Source organism: Musa acuminata, chromosome BXJ3-10 (assembly GCF_036884655.1).
Source record: "Musa acuminata AAA Group cultivar baxijiao chromosome BXJ3-10, Cavendish_Baxijiao_AAA, whole genome shotgun sequence".
Taxonomy (NCBI): domain Eukaryota; kingdom Viridiplantae; phylum Streptophyta; class Magnoliopsida; order Zingiberales; family Musaceae; genus Musa; species Musa acuminata.
Window position 1 is genome coordinate 33,032,434 of NC_088358.1, and position 23,974 is coordinate 33,056,407.

At 37.1% G+C, this 23,974-nt stretch overlaps 1 protein-coding gene and 2 long non-coding RNA genes across 4 annotated transcripts; all 3 read left to right on the forward strand.

Moving 5' to 3' along the window:
* Positions 1-912: 912 nt before the first annotated feature.
* On the forward strand, positions 913-7,036 carry LOC103969653 (uncharacterized). Of its 2 annotated transcripts, none has more exons than XM_065169863.1 (3): positions 913-1,169; positions 4,630-4,791; positions 5,278-7,036. In XM_065169863.1, exon 3 carries the CDS (start codon positions 5,699-5,701, stop codon positions 6,851-6,853), a length of 1,155 nt encoding a protein of 384 aa, XP_065025935.1. In that variant the 5' UTR covers positions 913-1,169; positions 4,630-4,791; positions 5,278-5,698; the 3' UTR covers positions 6,854-7,036. The 2 variants fall into 2 exon arrangements, with proteins under 2 accessions (XP_065025935.1, XP_065025936.1); XM_065169864.1 differs by lacking the exon at positions 4,630-4,791 and having other exon boundaries at positions 5,278-5,428; positions 5,526-7,036.
* Positions 7,037-8,890: 1,854 nt separating this feature from the next.
* Positions 8,891-12,682, forward strand: LOC135650513 (uncharacterized). Its single transcript, XR_010501559.1, has 2 exons — positions 8,891-9,178; positions 10,926-12,682. It is a non-coding gene; the product is annotated as an uncharacterized LOC135650513 (long non-coding RNA).
* Positions 12,683-13,336: 654 nt separating this feature from the next.
* On the forward strand, positions 13,337-23,348 carry LOC135651581 (uncharacterized). Its single transcript, XR_010501869.1, has 2 exons — positions 13,337-14,053; positions 21,593-23,348. It is a non-coding gene; the product is annotated as an uncharacterized LOC135651581 (long non-coding RNA).
* Positions 23,349-23,974: the final 626 nt, after the last annotated feature.

The window sequence follows — 23,974 nt, forward strand, 5'->3', positions numbered from 1 at the left end:
AGGGTAGTTGACAATATATACAATGATGCATTGATAATAACAAGATAGAGAAGTTGTCATTTTATATTTATATATATACATATATATATGTATATATTAAATATCATGAATTTTAAGTTAAATCGGCTTAGTTTTATTTAACCTAAATACTGGGCGCTCGGCGCTCGCCTAATCACTCAGGTGAGGCAAAGCTTGAGCATCTTACATGCACATCCTGTATGCTTTTTTTATTCATGTGACGTTTCGACGAGCACCTGCTGAGCACTAGACATTGGACACCCGAGTGATGTTGCACATAAATTAAACCCTCGGTTGGGTCGAACAAATGGTCTGAAGGACTTGACTCACATGCACATCTTGTATGCTTTTTTATTCATGTGACGTTTCGATGAGCACCGGTTGAGCACCAGACATTGGACACTCGAGTAATGTTGCACATAAAGTAAACACTCGGTTGGGTTTAACAAAGGGTCCGAAGGACTTGACTCACACTAAAGTACAAGTTGGATAAGCAATAGAATTTGACTTGATCTCCAAACCCGAAAATCGATCCAAAATCTCAATGTATTTGATTAGGTATAACCTTACAACCTTTACGTCAGCATAGTGTGTTCTCTGCTGTAGTGCTGAAAGCAACTATCTCGGCTACTTAGAGGCTTGTTCGTACTGATGTTGACTCAGAAATTGGAAGAACGAGTGTGGAAACAGTCACAAACCTAAAATAATAAATAATACATTGATAGATTTTCTTCTTCTTTTCATTTATTTCCTATGAGACGGTCGATATGTGCCTCAGCGGTCATAGTAAGACTGTGGCTTCATTGAAGCATTAGTTATTTTGGCAAACAAAATAATTTAATCTGACATTTCAATTTTAGTATGGCATCGACTGTTTTGTTACACGAGCATCCGATAAGTGGGGTGAGAGCCCCACGAATTCCAACCGGAGAAGGTTCGACGGGTCCGGCGCCCGAATGATTAAAATCCGGATCGAACCCGAGTCATATTTCGAACCCCACCCAAACCCCCGCGGCGCACCCCTGCCCTAATCGAAGCGACCGCCAAACTCTCTTTTTCTTCGGCGACTGCGGCGTCTCCTCAGTGAACGACGGCTGCCTTCCTCTCCATCGGGAAACAGCGACCGTTGGCGGTGGCGTCTTCCCCTCCCGGTATCTCTCTTTCTCTTTCTCTTCCTCCTTCGCCATCGAACACTCCCTTCTCCTCCCTCTTTCCCCTCTGTTCATCGCAGCCCCCGCCCCCACCACGCCCCACGCGCGCCACCCCCCCCTTCCCCGATCCCTCCTCCCTCTCCCCCTTTCGTCGCAAGCTCGCCCCCTCGCCACGTCGTAAACCCCTTAGCAGACCTCTTCTCCCTCTTCCCCTCCTCCTCGCTGCTCCCAGACCACAGCCTCGTCTTCTTCCTCCTCCTCACTACTCCTTTCTGTATTTGTGACTGCTTTAATTTTGAATTATTATTTTTTACTATAATTATGAAAATGTCATTTTTGATGTTAATCTTCTTTTTTATAGTTATCTTATTATTAGATTAGGATAATTTAGCACTTTAATGTTTTCTACATGGTTAAATCAATGTAATTTGATATTTAGTGGTGATGATTTGAATATGAAATTAGATTAAACTCATTTTCTCTAATTTTTATTTTAATGCCTGGCTTTTTTGTTAATTATATTTTTTATTATTTTATATTGGGTAGTTCTTTGCGGAGCTTGGGCGAGTGCCTTTAACAATACTATCTTAAACATTGGTACAGTAGCATGGAACAAGTGATCTTTTTTACATACTCATTTCCTGATCATTGAAACACATTAAGGAGGACATAAAAAATAATTTTGATATATTAATTTAGATTAACGTAACTTGATTGTAGCCAGGTACTGTGGTCATATATGGTGCTCAGTTTTTGCAATTTTCTTATCATACAATATCTCCAATGATGTTTTTTTTTTGACAACTGACGATTAATTTCTGGTTCTTGGAATGTTCTGAAAATGCATGCATGTCATGTATGAGAATTTACTTTGGAGAAATAGCAATCTACAAGGTGAATAATGTTGATAACAAAGACAACAGGAGAAGTGCTGCTTTTAAAGAGAGCAAATAGAATTGGACAGTCTTTTGACGGAAAAAAATGCATGGAAAAGATAGAACAAGAGATAGCAGAGATGGTAATTGGGTCGCTGGCCAAAGAAAATTATATTATTTTGTCAATAGAATCATGTATAAGTCTGACAATTCCACATCCGTTCTACTTATAAATATATCTAAGATGAACACAAGAGAATATAATTTATTTCATTCATTAATCTTTTCTTTATACAAAGGAAGATATAGATAGGTTGATTACAAGCTGTACAGCTAAGCAAATTGATTCCACACAATTTTTTATTCTAATTCTTTTCCTGTAATGTGGGCGGATGTAATATTGATTGAGTGGTCCAAAATAGGGGATAAATTCCCTTAATTATGTTATTATAAAATGCTTAATTATGGAATTTTCTATATTCCCCCTCAAGCTGGTTCGAAAATGTTAATCATTCTTAGGTTGTTAGTTAGATCCTCATAAGAAAATCTTTGAAGCTCTATAGTAAAAATATTTGCTAGTTGCTTCTTTGTAGGAATATAAGATATGCAGACAATTCCTTCTTTAATTTTCTCCTTTATGAAATATCAATCTACTTCATGTAACGTCTTCTTCAAGATAATAAGGTCCTACACTCTCTTTAGCACCGTCAATCGTCTTCCTCGAATATAGGTGGAGTGGGAGATCCCATATTGACCTGTCTTAGACTTTCCTCCCTCCTAACTTCAGATAATATAGCTTGGAGGGATGGCAATGGATCCTCTCCCAATATTCATTCATGAACTTCAGCTAGTTCTTTGTTTAAATTTGTCAAAAAATGAAAGGCTCGGGCCCTCTCAAGCATTTTTATATCTTGAACATTATCAGTAGCACATGACCACTCAATATCATAAAAAATATCAAGCTCTTGGAGAGTGTCTTCAAGGTATTAAAGTGTTTTGCAACACTAGTATTACCTTCTTTTGGGTCTTTGATCTTACTTGTAATCTCAAATACTTGGGTTGAATTCCCTATTTGAATGTCTCGATCACGTTATCCCATAACTCCTTTGTATTGGTCAAAATATAAAAGTTTGTTAAATTTATGGTTTCACAAAGTTTGTCAATGATGATGTGATTATGGAATTTTCATAATCGCATACTTTGAACTTGGGATCATCCTCTGCAGGTGTCATTGATCTGGTCAAATTGTTGATCTTTCCTCTTCCTCAGATATACAGTTTTACAGACTAAGACCAATGAAGAAAGTTCTCTCTGTTGAGTTTATGTATTATAATCAGCAAGGATGGATTGCCACCTAAGCTGTTTGTTGGAGATGGAAGCATTAGTTTCAATTTTCTCTCCTCTAGACATTGTAGCGTAGGTTTCTCATAAACAAACGGAGAAGAAGGAACAGTTGGGGCTAATCTGGAGTGTGGCAGAATAGAGGAAAAAAAATTTAACAATTAAGGTTGATTGAAAGAAGAAAAACAATTTCTGTTGAAACCAAGCTTTGATACCATGAACCAAGGTTCACTTTACCGATCTATACTAGTGTATCAATTGATCATCGGTATGGTATGTGCCAAGATATTATATGTCAGCACATGTCGATACGATGGGGCATATTGACGATATAGAAAAATTATCGAAGATAGCTCAAAAATATAAAAAGTTAGATTAAAGTTTTTAAGTTGAAAATAAATTTAAATTTACTATAATTTTAGCAAAAATAATCTAATTTAAGAAACAATAGTGACATCTTTTTCGTGCCTTAAGGAATATCTTTGTGGTACGTTCTCAAACGTCATTATGTTAATATTAAATTATTTATAAAGAAATGATTTGATTTTTTAGATATTTAAACAACTTAAACCTTAAGATTCAAATGAATCAAGTAATTAATCGATGAATTGTTAGATTATTTAGTTAAACAGTTTAAACTTTAAGATTCAATTGAATCAAGTAATCAATCGACGGATATACTTGGTTCTACCACCAAAAAGAACGACGGGATTCCACTGACTGTGGATCGGGGTCTTCAATCCTCTATATCTATATATAAATTTGATATGTTTGTTAGACCCAATCCTAAAATTGATCCCGCGACATAGTATACTGATACACCGTATGCCATTAGTGCATTAATGTGGTTTGGTCGTAGTTTGATTGTCTTGAATCATGTGTCTGAGGCAGCTCTTGAGGCAAGGATTGTTGTGACATATATTGGTGTGGAGCATGGAGAATGTTAGAACTTCTACTTTCGCCACTGATTTGTTGTTTCGTGTCATTAGATCGATCATCGCATTATTGCTCGGAGAAGAATGACCAGCCATGATTGTATTGTTGTTGGCTGTAAGATTCTTCATAATATGATGGCTATGCATATGATGAGCTTTGCGTTGTGTCTATGTCGTGTAGGCTCTATCGTATCTATTGAAAACCATCCACTGTTTTTCACTTTCCTTTCTATGTGTAAACATGACCAATATCTCGTCGAGCTTAATGATCTGAATCCTGAGTGATATGTGTAAAATATTGTTTCTCAGTTCATGCACCACCCTCAAATTGTGTAGATGTGACCATCTCTGGCGTTGCTGCCATCATCGGTCGAGGTACTCTGTCTACGTCGCTATCATGTCTTTGGATGGAGCGGATTGTTGAATGCGATTGAGAAGGTGTCTCGTCGTCCAACACGATTCTTTTCAACGGTGCGACCGATGCTATTGTCTTCCTCTTTGCCTATTCCTTTGCTTTTGCACATTGGTCGAATGATTATGACGGTTGGGTGTCTCTAGTTCATCTTGATTAGAGTGTTCTTTCTCTTAATCCTCTCAAATTTGATCCAATCCACAAATTTCTCAAACAATGTCTTTTCTACTTGCCAGTCTTGTTAGACCTATAAGTGAATCATCTCTTTGCATTCTTGATGAAAAGGATCAATTATTCTGGAAATGCTCATTTGAAATGTTTCATGTTTTCGTTGTAGGACATTAGTGAATCTGATGTTAGACAAAGCATTATGCATCTTCCGCCTAATCTGAATGTTGAAGTATTGCAAATCCTTGACTGATGTTCAACCTATTAGTACAAACTTGAATATCGTCTGTATACAATCAACATAGTAAATGCCATTGTCACTGTTATGCTGCATATTTGATGAAAATACATTTGATATCATTTTTCAATATCTGCAGGGATAAAGTGTGCTTTGCAGTTTCTGAAGCTACTAACTACAATAGATAAATAGTGGAAGGTAGTGTCAGTGTGCATGTGTCATATCAAGACATCATTTCAGTGGTGGAGAATTGCTTGGATGTGAGCATGATAATAAGTAAATGATCAAAGGTACTCTTAATCAACACTCAAACACCATTTTCTGAAAGAAATGGTTTATGGGAACTGAATGCAGGTGGATTTACGTGAGGAATTTTATCTCATACAGATGATCAGCTGGAAGTTTCCAACTTCCTTTTGGTTGGAAGCAGATACAGAAAATATATTTAGTTTGGATGTGCTTGATCTGAGGTAGAAGAGGAGTTGGGAATTAGAGAGGGCAGCGATTAGATTAGTTTTTTTGTATTTTTCTGCAAACAGCACACGATACTGCTTCAAAAGATGATGTTTTTGATGCAAAAAATGCGCTTTTGCCTTTTCCCATGTAACAATTCCTCCGTTTATCTTTCCTCCTATCAACTTTGCAGCCTGTTTAACTTTTCCACTGCCAAATACGAAAGTTCAGAGCACAGTTCCAACTTGATAGTGGTCAACCCCCTTCAATCATGTGAACTTTCCTCAGAAAAGGCTGCAAAAACAGCCAAGTATCACACCTGTCATAAAAGTTCTTCGAGTCTTTCCATTGAGTTCTTTAAGCAGAATGGTTGGAGCGATGCACAAGTCATGAAACTTACCCAGAAGGCACCCAAGTTGCTGCGTGCTAAGGTAGAGACTACACTGAAGCCCAGGATGAGATCTTTGCAGGACATGGGATTTTCTGATACTGAAATAGTTCAGTTGGTTTCAAAATGTCCGACTATACTCTTTCAGAATATCCAACCGAAATTGAACTTCTTGAAGTCACTACTTGGTTCTAATGAGAGGTTACTGAAAGCCTGCAGTAGGAACCGATTTCTTCTTACTTCTAACTTAGCTCGGAAGATAGAGCCCAATATATCTCTCTTAAGGGAATGTGGCATCAGTGATAAATGCATCGCGCGTATGGTGGTGTTGAATCCGGGTTTTGTTGTTCGAAAAAACAAATTTATTAAGGAAGCTATTGAACATGTTGTGGAGTTGGGTGTGCCACATGATTGTGGAATGTTTTCTTATGCACTTCTTGCTCTCTTGAACTTGAGCAGATCTAAGTGTGATGCTACCTTTGCAACCTCGAAGAGCTTTGGTTGGTCCCAGCCAGACATCGTTGCCATACTCAGGAATAACCCATGTGTTTTGAAACTCTCAATGAAGAACATATCTGACAAGATTACATTCCTGATGAAGGAAGCTGGTTGTGAGCTGCAATGTATCATTCGTCACACTGGGATTCTTTCACGTAGCTTGGAGAAGAGGATGAGACCTCGGTATGAAGTTATGAATTTTCTTGAGCAGAATAAATTGCTGGATAAAGGACATAGCCTTATGTCTGTCTTGGTACTAACTGACGAGAAGTTCATAAACAAATTTCTTTTCCGGCACAAGGAGAAATTTACTGCTCTCTATAATTCCTATGTTGCTGCCGTGCGGGGAAGGCCCCACGATGTGGCCGAAAATTAGGATTGCAAGTGCTTCCTGGAGACAAATTGTAAACCTATTGCATACTGACTGTACTATTTAATCATCTTAAATTTGTGGCAACTTATATTCTTTAGGAGTTTTATCGAGTAGAACATCCCTGTTGAGTTTGATATTTTATTTCTAATTATCTTTTGCGTCCAACACTAGATACCATTTATTTTATCCCCATGTTCTAAATCTTGTGTTATGTTTCTACGTATCTATCTATTTTTGTTGGCTGATCGGTGGCGACTTGGCCTCATTCATGCGTGGGAAAATATTTGATGTGTGGAGACACAATATTGTGCGGGTGACTCTTCATCGTATTCTCAATATCTCTGCGCCATCTCTATCTCTATCTCTCTTAGAGCTTCTCTCGTCTTACAAGAGAGATCGAAACGATACACGAGTGATAATCTTAGCCCTTGCAATATTCTTCCAAGCTGAAAATAAGTGTAAGCTAAATAAAAGTTTCAACCACTTGAAATATCATAACATTACAGCAGCGAGGAAACAAGAGTTGTTGCCGATATATACAATGATGCACTGATAATAACAAGATCGAGAAGTCATATATATATATATATATATATGACGCTCGCCTAATCACTCAGGTGAGCCAAAATGATTAAGCTGAAGTTTATAATAATGCACTTATCAGACCTTTATAAGTCAATCTTAATCTTGCCTACCTCCGATGTGGGATTAATCAGGGATGTTATATGCATGGTAACTGTATCGACTTCGACGCAAATGAAGAGTGGCCTACACCTCTATCGCTAGTGTATATATAATATATGATGGTGCCTATGCATATTTGAATGCATGCTATTTTATTTAATCTTTTGATCATTTATTAATTTATTGTTGCTTGCCACATAAGTCGGTTGTCAAATGGTTATCAACATCAAATAATATTGTATTATAAATTGATACCTATTTGTTTCTTAGACTTAATAATGTCTCTACTTTAGTCATCAGGTAGCACACATGGGAGCATAGTAAATGTTTCTTGTCTAAAGTTTGCCCTTGGGATAACTTCATCACATGCATGCTGGTTCTAGTGTCTTGCTTTGAACCATAGTAATGAATTGTTGGACCTCTTTTTGCACGTATTCACTAATTACACGTAGAGAACGCATGTAAATATTCAATTTTGAGGCTTAAGGGATGACATCGTTGCCGCATTCAGGAAGTGCCCATACGTTTGGTCACTCACAAAGATGAACATATGTGACGAGATGAACTCTACATTATGAACTCTACGTTAACATCTTGAACCCTATCCCCCTTGTTGCGTACTAATTGTACCATTATCCCCTTTGTTGCGTACTAATTGTACCATTGAATCATCTTAAATTTGTATCAATTTAAATTCTCCATAAAGAATCTCTTAGAGTACAACATCCAAGTTGATTTTGAGATTCATTTTTCATAATTTTTTTTTGCTATAAATCTTTTATATGGATATGAATGGGTACGAATCATTAGTTCAGAAAGATAATCAAAATATTCTCAAGTTTATATGTTATGTTTCTACGATAGTTGACTAATTATGTTTGTCATCTGTGTCAACTTGGCCCTAGTCATATTAAAATTAATATTGATTACGTTGTTACTGATTTTATTATAATATATAAAATCATCATAGCTGAACTATCATTTGTGTGAAATATCATATGAATAAGGACAGAATTATAGATGTCATTAAATGTGTTCGTATTAAAATTATGTTCTAAGCCCTATAAATTGATGGTGTCATGATATATGAATGCATAGAAAAATTTAATTGTGTGAGGACTTTCATTCATCATATACTCACCATTTCTCCACCTCTTTATCACTTATCTTAGTTTTTGTTAAAGGTTCTTCTATTGTTATAATCAAGTGACGCCGAGGAACCATTGTCACATGAAATAAAATGGTAAATCATATTACGAAGTTTTAATCGAAAAATAATCTAAGTGAAAGCCAAAGATAAAAATGAGCATAATAAGCTAGAAAAGATTGGTATCGAGAACATGATCCGCCTAGTTTCACTCGTTTTCATATCTTCTACTATGAGACGATCGATATGTGCCTCAGCGCTGAATTCATTTTTACATGTTGAAGCATTAGTTTGTTACATGAGCATCCGAATCATTAAAATCCGGATCGGACCGAGTCACATTTCGAACACCACCCAAACCCCCGCGGCGCAACCCTGCCCTAATCGCAGCGGCCGCTCTTTTTCTTCGGCGACTGCGGCGTCTCCTCAGTGAACGACGGCTGCCTTCCTCTCCATCGGGAAACAGCGACAGTTGGCGGTGCCGTCTTCCCCTCCCGGTATCTCTCTTTCTCTTCCTCCTTCGCCATCCCACACTACTCCCTTCTCCTCCCTCTTCCCCCTCTGTTCATCGCAGCCCCGCCCCCACCCCCGCCCCACGGGCGCCAGCCCCCCTTCCCCGATCCCTCCTCCCTCTCCCCCTTTCGTCGCAAGGTCGCCCCCTTCCCCGACACCATCCTCCTCCTCCTTCCTCCCTCCTCCCTCTTCCCTCAAAAATGGAAAAAGTTAGATTAAAGTTTTTAAGTTTGAAATAAATTTAAATTTATTATAATTTTAGCAAAAATAATCTAATTTAGGAAAGAATAGTGACACATCTTTTTTGTGCTTTAAGGAATATCTTTGTGGTACGTTCTCAATCGTCATTATGTTAATATTAAATTATTTATAAAGAAATTATTTGATTTTTTAGATTATTTATTTAAACAACTTAAACCTTAAGATTCAAATTAATCGATGAATTATTAGATTTTTTAGTAAAACAGTTTAAACTTTAAGATTCAATTAAATCAAGTAATCAATCGATGGATATACTTGGTTCTATCACCAAAAAGAACGACGGGATTCCACTGGGTGTGGATCGAGGTCTTCAATCCTCTATATCTATATATAAATTTGATATGCTTGTTAGATCCAATTCTAAAATTGATCCCGCGACATAGTATACTGATACACCGTATGCCATTAGTACATTAATGTGGTTTGGTCGTAGTTTGATTGTCTTGAACCATGTGTCTAAGGCAGCTCCTGAGGCAAGAATGGTTGTGACATATATTGGTGTGGAGCATGGAGAATGTCATAACTTCTACTTTCGCCTTTGATTTGTTGCTTCGTGTCATTAGCTCGATCATCGCATTATTGCTCGGAGAAGAATGACCAGCCATGATTGTATTGCTGTTGGCTATAAGATTCTTCATAATATAATGACTATGCATACGATGAACTTTGCGCTGTGTCTATGTCATGTAGGCTCTGTCGTTTCTGTTGAAAACCATCTACTGTTTTTCACTTTCCCTTCTATGCATAAACATGACCAATATCTTATCGAGCTTAATGATCTGAATCCTGAGTGATATGTGTAAAATATTGCTTTTCAGTCCATGTACCACCCTTAAATTGTGTAGATGTGATCATCTCTAGCGTTGCTGCTATCAGCGGTGAAGGTACTATGTCTACGACGCTGTCATGTCTTTGGATGGAGCGGGTTGTTGAATGCGATTGAGAAGGTGTCTTGTCGTCCGACACGATTCTTTTCAACGGTGCGACTGATGCTATTGTCTTCCCCTTTGTCTATTCCTTTGCTTTTGCACATTGGTCGAATGATTATGACGGTTGGGTGTCTCTAGTTCATCTTGATTAGAGTGTTCATTCTCTTAATCCTTTCAAATTTGATCCAATCCACAAATTTCTCAAACAATGTCTTTTCCACATAACGGTCTAGTTTGACCTGTAAGTGAATCATTTCTTTACATTCTTGATGAAAAGGATCAATTATTCTGGAAGTGCGCATTTGAAATGTTTCAGGTTTTCGTTGTAGGACATTAGTGAATCTAATGTTAGACAAAACATTATGCATCTTCCACCTAATCTGAATGCTGAAGTACCTAGTGCAAGTCCTTGACTGATGTTCAACCTATTAGCACAAACTTGAACATCATCTGTATACGATCAACATAGTTAATGCCATTGTCACTCTTATGCTGCATATTTGATGAAAATATATTTGATATCATTTTTCAATATCTGCAGGGTTATAGCATGCTTCACAGTTTCTGAAGCTACCAACTGCAATAGATAAATAGTGGAAGGTAGTGTCAGTGCGCATGTGTCACATCAAGACATTATTTCAGTGGTGGAGAATTGCTTCGATTTGAGCATGATAATAAGTAAATGATCAAAGGTACTCATAATCCACACTCAAACACCATTTAGAGACTTTAATCTGAAAGAAATGGTTTATGGGAACTGATGGCAGGTGGATTTATGTGAGGAATTTTATCTGATACAGATGATCAGCTTGAAGTTTTCAACTTCCTTTTGGTTGGAAGCAGATACAGAAAATATATTTAGTTTGGATGCGCTTGATCTGAGGTAGAAGAGGAGTTGGACTTAGAGAGGGCCTGTATTAGATTAGTTTTTTTTTGTATTTTTCTGCAAACAGCACACGATACTGCTTCAAAAGATGATGTTTTTGGTGCAAAAAAGGCTCTTTTGCCTTTTCCCATGTAACAATTCCTCCATTTATCTTTCCTCCTATCAACTTTGCGGCCTGTTTAACTTTTCCACTGCCACATACGAAAGTTCAGAGCACAGTTCCAACTTGATAGTGGTCAACCCCCTTCAATCATGTGAACTTTCCTCAGAAAAGGCTGCAAAAATAGCCAAGTATCACACCTGTCGTAAAAATTCTTCGAGTCTTTCCATTGAGTTCTTTAAGCAGAATGGTTGGAGCGATGCACAAGTCATGAAACTTACCCAGAAGGCACCCAAGTTGCTGCGTGCTAAGGTAGAGACTACACTGAAGCCCAAGATGAGATCTTTGCAGGACATGGGATTTTCTGTTACCGAAATAGTTCAGTTGGTTTCAACATGTCCGACTATACTCTTTCATAATTTCCAACCGAATTTGAACTTCTTGAAGGCACTACTTGGTTCTAATGAGAGGTTACTGAAAGTCTGCAGGAAGAACCTATTTCTTCTTACTTGTAGCTTAGCTCGGAAGATAGAGCCCAATATCTCTCTCTTAAGGGAATGTGGCATCAGTGATGAATGCATCGCGCGTATGGTGGTGTTGAATCCTGGTTTTGCTGTTCGAAAAAACAAATTTATTAAGGAAGTTATGGAACATGTTGAGGAGTTGGGTGTGCCAAATGATTGTGGAACGTTCCCTTATGCACTTGTTGCTGTCTTGAACATGAGCAGATCTAAGTTTGATGCTACCTTTGCAACCTTGAAGAGCTTTGGCTGGTCCCAGCCAGACATCGTTGCCATACTCAGGAAGAACCCAGGTGTTTGGACACTCTCAAAGAATAACATATCTGACAAGATGACATTCCTGATGAAGGAAGCTGGTTGTGAGCTGCAGTATATCATTCGCCATCCTGGGATTCTTTCATATAGCTTGGAGAAGAGGTTGAGACCTCGACTTGAAGTGATGAATTTTCTTGAGCAGAATAAATTGCTGGATAAAGGACATAGCCTTATGTCTGTCATGCTACTAACCGAGGGGAAGTTCATAAACAAATATCTTTTCCCGTACAAGGAGAAATTTACTGCTCTCTATAATGCCTATGTTGCTGCTGTGCAGGGAAAGCACCATGTTGTCGCTGAAAATTAGGATTGCAAGTGCTTCCTCGAGACAAAAGTGTAAACCTATTGCATACTGACTGCACTATTTAATCATCTTAAATCTGTGACAATTTATAATCTTCAGGAGTTTCGTCTGAGTAGAACATCACTGTTGATTTTGATATTTTATTTCTAATTATCTTTTGATACCTTTTTTATTTTTTACGGATGTTTTAAAGCTTTTGTGTTATGTTTCTACGGTAGCTAGCTATTTCTGTCGGCTGATCGGTGACGACTTGGCCTCAGACATGCGTGGGAAAATAATTGATGTGTGGAGAAACAATATTGTGCGAGTGACTCTTCATCATATTCTCAATATCTCTGCGCCATCTCTATCTCTCTTACAAGAGAGATCGAAACGATACATGAGTGATAATCTTAGCCCTTTCAATATTCTTCTAAACTGAAATTAAGTGTAAGCAAAATAAAAGTTTCAACCACTTGAAATATCATAACATTACAGCAGCGAGGAAACATTTGAAAGACCTCATACATATTATGAAATCTAACTTGTAGAGCAATCCCCAACAAGCTCGGAAACTTTGGAATCAAGTACAAGACAGGAGTTGTTGCCAATATATACAATGATGCATTGATAATAACAAGATTGAGAAGTTTTCTTGTTATATATATATATATATATATATATATATATATAATAATAATAATAATAATAATAATAATAATATAATATATATATTAAATGTCATGAGATTCAAGTTAGATCGTCTGAGTTCTCTTTAACCTAAACACTGGACGCTCGGCGCTCGCCTAATCACTCAGGTGAGTGGAGGCCAGAGCGCCTTGCATGCACATCCTGTGTGCTTTGTCATTTGTGTGATGCTTCGGCGAACATTGGCCGGGCACTGTGTGATCGCACGCCCGAGTGTTGTTGCGTCTAAATTGAACTCTCGATTGGGTCCAACAAGAAGCAATTTGATCCCCACTCTCGTGTGACTCACTTCGCTTGCAATATTTCTTCCCCTCTCCCGTTGGAGAGCCTTAGATATGCTCGATTCCTACTACCTATTTCGTGTGAATAGGTGGCGAGCCAAACTACCAACAACCAGCGCCATAACTTCCCTGGCTCCAGCTATAGTGGCATGTCTTTCCTTAATGGTACATTCTCTCTCTTCCCTTTCTGCTCGTCTACGCTCGCTTCTCTCTCTCTCGTCAACCCTCTCTGTCTTTCTTTCAATAGGCCAGCTTATTGAAAGACTACCAAGTAATTAGTCGAAGCATTAATTATTTTGGCATCGACTATTTTGTTACATGAGCATCCGATAAATGGGGTGGGCCCCACGAATTCAACCGGAGGCGGTTCGACGGGTCACGCGCCCGAATGATTAAAATCCGGATCGAACCTTAGTCACATTTCGAACCCCACGCAAACCCCCGTGGCGCGACCGTGCCCTAATCGCAGAACTGATCTTTTTCTTCGGCGACTGCGGCGTCGCCTCAGTGAACGACGGCTGCCTTCCTCTCCATCGGGAAACAGCGACAGTTGGCGGTGGCGTCTTCCCCTCCCGGTATCTCTCTTTCTCTCTCTTTCTCTTCCTCCTTCGCCATCGCACACTCCCTTCTCCTCCCTCTTTCCCCTCTGTTCATCGCAGCCCCGCCCCCACTCCCGCCCCACGCGCGCCAGCCCCCCTTCCCCGATCACTCCTCCCTCTCCCCCTTTCGTCGCAAGCTCGCCCCCTTCCCCGACACCATCCTCCTCCTCCTCCTCCTTCCTCCCAGACCACAGCCCTGTCTTCTTCCTCCTCCTCACTCCTTTCTGTTTTTGTGACTGCTTTAATTTTGAATTGTTAATTTTGAGTTATTATTTTTTACTATAATTTTGAAAAAAAATGTCATTTTTGAGGTTAATCTTCTTTTTCTAGTTATCTTGTTATTAGATTTGGATAATTTAGCACTTTAATGTTTTCTAGATAGTTAAATCAATGTAATTAATATTTAGTGGTGATGATTTGAAAATGAAATTAGATGAAACTCATTTTGTCTAATTTTTATTTTAATGCCTGGCCTTTTTGTTAATTATATTTTTTATTATTTTATATTGGGTAGTTCTTTGCGGAGCTTGGGCGAGTGCCTTTAACAATACTGTCTTAAACATTGGTACAGTAGCATGGAACAAGTGATCTTTTTTACATACTCATTTCCTGATCATTGTAACCCATTAAGGACGCCATAAAAAATAATTTTGATATATTAATTTAGATTAACGTAACTTGATTGTAGCCAGGTACTGTGGTCATATATGGTGCTCAGTTTTTGCAATTTTCTTATCATACAATATCTCCTATGATGTTTTTTTTTTGACAACTGACGATTAATTTCTGGTTCTTGGAATGTTCTGAAAATGCATGCATGTCATGTATGAGAATTTACTTTGGACAAATATCAAGCTACAAGTTGAATAATGTTGATAGCATAGACAACAGGAGAAGTGCTGCTTTTAAAGAGAGCAAATAGAATTGGACAGTCTTTTGAGGGGAAAAAAATGCATGGAAAAGATAGAACGAGAGATAGCAGAGATGGTGATTGGGTCGCTGGCCAAAGAGAATTATATTCTTTTGTCAATAGAATCATGTATAAGTCTGACAATTCCACATCCGTTTTACTTATAAATATATCTAAATGAACACAAGAGAATATAGTTTCTTTCATTCATTAATCTTTTCTTTATACAAAGGAAGATATAGATAGGTTGATTACAAACTGTACAGCTAAGCAAATTGATTCCATACAATTTTTTATTCTAATTCTTTTCCTGTAATATGGGATGATTTAATATTGATTGAGTGGTCCAAAATAGGGGATAAATTCCCTTAATTATTTGATTATAAAATGCTTAATTATGGAATTTTCTATATTCCCCCTCAAGCAAGTTCGAAAATTTTAATTGTTCTTCGGTTGTTAGTTAGATCCTCACAAGAAAATATTTCAAGCCCTTTAGTAAATATATTTGCTAGTAGCTTCTTTGTAGGAATATAAGATATGCAGACAATTCCTTCTTTAATTTTCTCCTTTATGAAATATCAATCTACTTCAACATTCTTTGTTCTATCATGGTGCATTGGACTATGAGCAATATTGATAGCTGTCGTATTGTCATATTATAGTCTAACAGGAGTTTAAGTGGGTATTCATAACTCTTTTAGAAGCATTTTTAGCCATAGGAGTTCACTAATATCTTATGGTATTGCTCTGAACTTTGCTTAAGCATTGCTTCTAGCAACAACTGTCTACTTTTTGCTTCAGGTCACCAAATTGCCTCCAACAAATATACAATATCCTGAGGCTGATCTCCTATCATTTACTGATCCTCCCCAATCAGCATAAATGAAGGCCTCAATTCTCATATGTTTGTCCTTTTTGAGAAACAATTCATTGCCCGGAGTCCTTTTTAGATATTGAAGGATTCTATATACAGTCTCTAATTGTACTTCACATGGTGAATGCATAACTCACTACACCTCGTTGCAAATGCTAAGTCTGGAGGAGTATGAGATAGGTAAATCAACTTACCTACCAATCTCTTATATTTGATTGTGTCTATAGTGGCTCCTTGTGAATGACATCACAATATATGATCAAGATCTATTGGGGTTGTCCACAGGTTTATGATCAAGCATCCTTGTTTCTTCTAGAAGGTCTAGGGTGTATTTCTTTTGTGAAACAAATATCCCATTCTTTAATCTCGCTATTTCCATGCCTAATAAATATCTTAGTTGGCCAAGATCTTTAATTTAAACTCTTTGGCTAGAATATGCTTCGATTTCTCTAATTCTGAGGTATCATTGCTTGTTAGGATAATATCATCCACATAGATTATAAAAACAGTAATATCTCCCTTATTTGAGTGTTCATAGAATATTGTATGGTTCGAATAACTTTGAGCGTAACCATGGCCATGAAGTGACCTTGTGAACCTCTTAAACCATGCATGCTGTGATTGCTTGAGACCATGAAGAGATCTTCTCAGCTTGCACACCTTCTTCGAGCCATACAAATTCTCAAAGTTGGGTGGTAGATCTATGTATACTTTTTCCCACAGTTCTCCATTGAGAAAGGTAATTTTTACATTTAATCGATGTAAAGGCCATTCGAAATTAGCTGCAAGAGATAACAATACTCGAATAGTGTTTAGTTTTGCAACCGAAGCAAATATTTCTCAGTAGCTAACGTCATATGTTTGAGTAAATTCTTTTGTATCCAAGCTGGCTCTGCATCTTTTAATATAATCACTCGTCTTATTCTTAGCAATAAACACTCATTTGCATCCCACTAGATTCTTTCCTGTTGTCAGTTGCACCACACTCCAAGTATCATTCGTTTGAATTGCAATAATCTCCTCTATAATTGCCTCTCTCCATTTTGGAATTAATAGAGCATCTTGTATATTTTTTGGATTTTCTAAACCAGACAAGTAAGTTGTGAAAGCATTAAAGGCTTGAGACAATCTATGATAAGACACATATTTAGATGTAGGATGCATCGTACAAGATCTAATTTATTTCTTTTAATACAATGGGAACATCAAGATTTGAGAAAGAAATAGAGTTACCTATGTCTGGGTCTGGATCACTCTCGGTTCAGACTCTTGTTAGTACTCAAGAGGGTGAACGTTGACCGTTTCTAGATTTTGCTGCATTGAGCACACATGAAGCTCATGTGCAATCACAATGAAATCTCCCCCTAAAGCAGACTATTCAATAGCATGTTGTGGCGTTAAAGATTTAGGTTTTAGAGTCGGAGATTTTGATTTAGGATTATCAATATGACTAATTAGTTGTTGGCTAGGTAGGTTTGGTAGAGTGGGAGTGTGAGATGAATTTTACAAGGAAATATGGATTGGTAGTGATAGTTCCAAAAACAATCTTCTTGGGTAGAATTCTTCCCCTAAAGTTAAATATTTTTGAAATATGTTTCGTTCTCAAAGAATGTGACATCTATAGTGACAAATATTTTTTTCGATATAGGATCAAACATTTATAATCCTTTTGAGTTTGGGAGTAGTCGATGAACACACACTTTTAATGCACGAGGTTCAAGTTTTCTTCGTTGATGGTTATGAATATGGACAAAAGCTATGCACCTAAATACCTTTGGTGCAATAGAGTTAAACAGTTTTACATGTGAATAAATGGAGGATAAACAATCCAGAGGTGGTTGAAAATTAAATATTTTTGTTTGCATTCGATTAAATCTAATATGAAGCAATAATAATGACATCTCTCTAAAGATTTTTAGGAACATAAGTGGTAAATAAAAGAGCGTGCTACTTTAAGTAGGTGTCCATTTTTTTGTTCTGCAATACCACTTTGTTGGGGGCTATCAACTCATGAAGATTGGTGGATTATTCCATGCTCTAACAAGTGGGAACCAAGAATGATATTAAAGTATCCTCTGCCCTTTAGAGTTCTCAAACTTGTACTTTTGCGTAGAATTTATTTTGGATCATGGTATGAAAGTTCTTGAAAGTTTTTTCAGCATTAAATTTTTCTTTAAGAGGTAAACCCAACATACTATTGTATGGTCATAAAAAAATGTTAGAAACCACTAGGTTCCAGACAAAATTGTCATTTTAGAAGGATGCCAAATGTCACTATGTATAATACTAAATTGTTTGGATTCTTTTTAAGGCTGAGAAGGAAAAATAGTGATGGTGTTTAGCACATTGACAAATTTCACATAGAAATGGCGAACGATTATTGTTTTCGAATAATGAAGGTAAACTTTTACAACTAAGGAAAGCTTGGCTGGCGTAGTCTATAGTGCCACAACATTATTTCACTGCTAGTAGGAGTGTTACTATTTATTGTCAACTGATCTTTGTTATTTCAAGTAGCATCTTCTTGAAGATAATAAAGTCCTGCACTCTCTTTAGCATTGTCAATCGTCTTCCTCGAATATAGGTCCTGAAATTTATAGTAAAAAGGAAATAATTTAGTGACATAATACAAATCCTTTGTGAGTTTGCTAATAGACAACAAGTTGGGAACATAAAGTATAGAATTTAAAATAAAGGATTTTGAAATTGCAATTGTGCCTTTTCCTGCTATAGAAGAAAGTGATCTATCAACATCTTTTACTTTCCAGGAAAATGTGTATAGGAGGAAAACAAGTGTGAAAGGCTAGTCATATGGTGTATTGCACCTGAATCTATGATCCAAGTAGCCTTGAGATCAAAGAAGCAAACAAAGTTGTGAAATAATTATCTTTTGTGGCCAAAAGAGCAAGATGATGAAGGCGAAGGATTAGGATTTTGGGATTGGTTTAGAAACTTGAAGAGTTGCTCAATTTGTTTCTTACTGAATAGAGGCGTTTCGGCTCCTTTAGAGGTAGTGGCAGATTGATTGTCTACTTGAAATTCTTGGCTATTAGTCTTATTTGGAACTCGATTGTTCTTCCAGTTTGTTGATTTTTCTTGTATCTTCCAACAAGTTTCTCTTGCGTGTCTTGGTTTATTGCAAAATCATACTTTGCTTTTATCATCTCCCTTTCTTTGATTACATTGCAGAGCATGAGCAGAAGTAATTTCAGTTGTCATAATAAGTGCAGAATTTTTTGCAACCATAGATGGAGTGGGAGATCCCATATTGACTTCTCTTATACTTTCCTCCCTCCTAACTTCAAATAATATAGCTTGGAGAGATGGCAATGGATCCTTTCCCAATATTCATTCATGAACTTCATCTAATTCTTTGTTTAAACCTGTCAAAAATTGAAAGGCTCAAGCCCTCTCAAGCATTTTTATGTATTGAGCATTATCAGCTGCATGTGACCACTCAAGATTATGGAAAATATCAAGCTCTTGGAGAGTGTCTTCAAGGTATTAAAGTGTTTTGCAACACTAGTATTACCTTGTTTTAGTTGTTTGATCTTACTTGTAATCTCAAATACTTGGGTTGAATTCACCATATTTGAATATCTCTCGATCACAGTATCCCATAACTCCTTTGTATTGGTCAACATATATATGTTTGGTCAATTTATGGTTCCACAAAGTTTGGCAACGATGATATGATTATGGAATTTTCATATATGCTTACTTTGAACTTGGAATCATCCACTAAAGGTGTCATTGATCTAGTCAAATTGTTGATCTTTCCTCTTCCTCGGATATACAGTTTAACGGATTGAGACCAATGAAGAAAGTTCTCTCTGTTGAGATTATGTATTATAATCAGTAAGGATGGGTTGCCAACTAAGTTGTTTCTTGAAGATGGAAGCATTGGTTTCATTTTCTCTCCTATAAACATAGTAGCATAGGTTCCTCACAAACAAACAAAGAAGAAGAAATAGTTTCGGCTAATCCAGAGAGTGGCATAATAGAGGAAAAAATATTTAACAATTAAGGTTAACTGAAAGAAGAAAAACTATTTCTATTAAAACCAAGCTCTGATACCACGAACCAAGGTGCACCTTACCAATATATACTAATGTGTCAATCGATCATTGGTATGGTACATGCCAAGGTATTGTATGTCGATACGTGTCGATACGATGGGGCATATCGATGGTACAAAAAAATTATCGAAAATAGCTCAAAAAAAAAATAGATTAAAGCTTTTAAGTTGGAAATAAATTTAAATTTACTATAATTTATGCAAAAATAATCTAATTTATGAAAGAATAGTGACACATCTTTTTCTATCTTTAAGGAATACATTTGTTATACATTCTCAATCGTCCTTATATTAATATTGAATTATTTATAAAGAAATGAATTGAAATATTAGATTATTTATTTAAATATCTTAAATTTTAAGATTCAAATGAATCAAGTAATTAATCGATGAATTGTTAGATTATTTATTTAAATAGCTTAAACTTTAAGATTCGATTGAATCAAGTAATCAATCGATGGATATACCTGGTTCTACCACCAAAAAGAACGACGGGATTCCATTGGTTATGGATTGGGGTCTTAAATCCTCTATATGTATATATAAATTTGATATGTTTGTTAGGCCCAATCCTAAAATTGATCCCTCAACAATGTATACTGATACATGGTATGCTCTTAGTGCATTAATGCGGTTTGGTCGTAGTTTGATTGTCTTGAACCACGTGTCCGAGGCAGCTCTTGAGGCAAGGATGGTTGTGACATATATTGGTGTAGAGCATGGAGAATGTCAGAACTTTTACTTTTTCCAATGATTTGTTGCTTCGTGTCATAAGATCGATCATCGCATTGTTGTTTGGAGAGGAATGACCAGCCATGATTGTACTGTTGTTGGTTGTAAGATTCTTCATAATATGATGGTTGTGCATACGATGAGCTTCGCGCTATGTCGATGTCGTGTAGGCTTTGTCGCATCTGTTAAAAACCATCCACTGTCTTTTCCTTTCCCTTCTATGTATAAACATGACCAATATCTTGTCGAACTTAATGATTTGAATCCTAGGTGATATATGTAAAATACTACTCCTCAGTTCATGAACCACCTTCAAATTGTGTAGACGTGATCATCTCTGGTGTTGTTGCCATCATTGGTCGAGGTATTGTGTCTACGTCGTTGTCATGTCTTAGGACAGAGCGGGTTGTTGAATGTGATTGAGAAGGTGTCTCATCGTCCGACACGATTCTTTTCAATGGTGCGATTGATGATATTGTCTTCCCCTTTGCCTATTCCTTTGCTTTTGCACATTGGTCGAACGACTATGACGGTTGGGTGTCTCTAGTTCATCTTGATTATAGTGTTCTTCGTCTTAATACTGTTAAATTTGATCAAATCCACAAATTTCTCAAACAGACCTATAAGTGAATCATCTTTTTACATTTTGATGAAAAGGATCAATTATTCTGCAAGTGCTCATTTGAAATGTTTCATGTTTTTGTTGTTGGACAGTAGTGAATCTGATGTTAGACAAATCATTATGCATCTTCCACCTAATCTGAATGCTGAAGTACCTATTGCAAGTCCTTGACTGATGTTCAACCTTTTAGTACAAAGTTGAATATCGTCTGTATACGATCAACATAGTAAATGCCATTGTCACACTTATGCCACATATTTGATGAAAATACATTTGATATCATTTTTCTATATCTGCAGGGATATAGCGTGCTTCACAGTTTCTGATGCTACTAACTACAATAGATAAATAGTGGAAGGTAGTGTCAGTGCGCATGTGTCATATCAAGACATTATTTCAGTGGTGGAGAATTGCTTGGATGTGAGCATGATAATAAGTAAATGATCAAAGGTACTCTTAATCAACGCTCAAAACACCATTTAGAGACTTAAATCTGAAAGAAATGGTTTATGGGAACCAAATGTAGGTGGATTTACGTGAGGAATTTTATCTGATACAGATGATCAGCTGGAAGTTTTCCAACTTCCTTTTGGTTGGAAGCAGATACAGAAAATATATTTAGTTTGGATACGCTTGATCTGAGGTAGAAGAGGAGTTGGACTTAGAGAGGGCAGCAATAAGATTAGTTTTTTTGTATTTTTCTGCAAACAGCACACGATACTCTGCTTCAAAAGATGATGTTTTTGTTGCAAAAAAGGCTCTTTTGGCTTTTCCCATGTAACAATTCCTCCATTTATCTTTCCTCCTATCAACTTTGCAGCCTGTTTAACTTTTCCACTGCCAAAGACCAAAGTTCAGAGCACAGAACCAACTTTATAGTGGTCAACCCCCTTCAATCATGTGAACTTTCCTCTGAAAAGACTGCAAAAACAGCCAAGTATCACACCTGTCATAAAAAATCTTCGAGTCTTTCCATTGAGTTCTTTAAGCAGAACGGTTGGAGCGATGTACAAGTCATGAAACTTACCCAGAAGGAACCCAAGTTGCTCTGTGCTAATGTAGAGACTACACTGAAACCCAGGATGAGATCATTGCAGGACATGGGATTTTCTGGTACTGAAATAGTTCAGTTGCTTTCAACATGTCCGGATGTACTCTTGCGTAATATCCAACCGAAGTTGAACTTCTTGAAGTCACTACTTGGTTCTAATGAGAGGTTACTGAAAGCCTGCAGGAGGAACCGATTTCTTCTTACTTCTAGCTTAGCTCAGAAGATAGAGCCCAATATATCTCTCTTAAGGGAATGTGGCATCAGTGATGAATGCATCGCGCGTATGGTGGTGTTGAATCCGGGTTTTGTTGTTCGAAAAACCAAATTTATTAAGGAAGTTATGGAACATGTTGAGGAGTTGGGTGTGCCACATGATTGTGGAATGTTCCCTCATGCACTTCTTACTGTCTTGAACTTGAGCAGATCTAAGTGTGATGCTACCTTTGCAACCTTGAAGAGCTTTGGTTGGTCCCAGCCAGACATCGTTGCCATACTCAGGAAGAACCCATGTATTTGGAAACTCTCAAAGAAGAACATATCTGACAAGATGACATTCCTGTTGAAAGATGCTGGTTGTGAGCTGCAGTATATCATTTGCCATCCTGGGATTCTTTCATATAGCTTGGAGAAGAGGTTGAGACCGCGACATGAAGTTATAAATTTTCTTGAGCAGAATAAATTGCTGGATAAAGGACATAGCCTTTTATATTTCATGCCACTAAGTGAGCAGAAGTTCATGAACCAATTTCTTTTCCCGTACAAGGAGAAATTTACTGCTCTCTATGATGCCTATGTTGCTGCTGTGCAGGGAAAGCACAATGTTGTCGCTGAAAATTAGGATTGCAAGTGCTTCCTCGAGACAAAGTGTCAACCTATTGCTCTGCACTATTTAATCATCTTAAATTTGTGACAATTTATAATCTTCAGGAGTTTCGTCTGAGTACAACATCACTGTTGATTTTGATATTTTATTTCTAATTATCTTTTGATACCTTTTTATTTTTTACCGTTTTTTACCGATGTTTTAAAGCTTTTGTGTTATGTTTCTACCGTAGCTATCTATTTTTGTTGGCTGATCGGTGGCGACTTGTCCTCAGACATGCGTGGGAAAATAATTGATGTGTGGAGAAACAATATTGTGCGAGGGACTCTTCATCAGATTCTCAATATCTCTGTGCCATCTCTAGCTCTCTTTGAGCCTCTCGTCTTACAAGAGAGATCGAAATGTTCCGAGAGAGATAATTTTAACCCTTTCAATATTCTTCTAAATTGAAAAGTATCGAATCAAAATAAAAGTTTCAACTACTTGAAATATCATAACATAACAGCAGCGAGGAAACATTTTAGGAAGATGACATTCCTGATGACGGAAGCCGATTGTCATTAGCTCTCCCGTGAATGAGGTTATGAATTTTCTTAAACAGAATAAATTGCTGGATGAAGGAAGTAATCTGCTATCCGTCATATGACTATCTGAGATGAAGTTCATAAAGATTGCACTATTGAATCATCTTAAATCAATGACAATTTAAGTTCTTCAAAAGGAATTTCTTGCCGTAGAAAATCCCTGTTGATTTTGAGATTCGTTTCCTATATATTTTGTTAGATCACAAACGATACTAAATCTTTT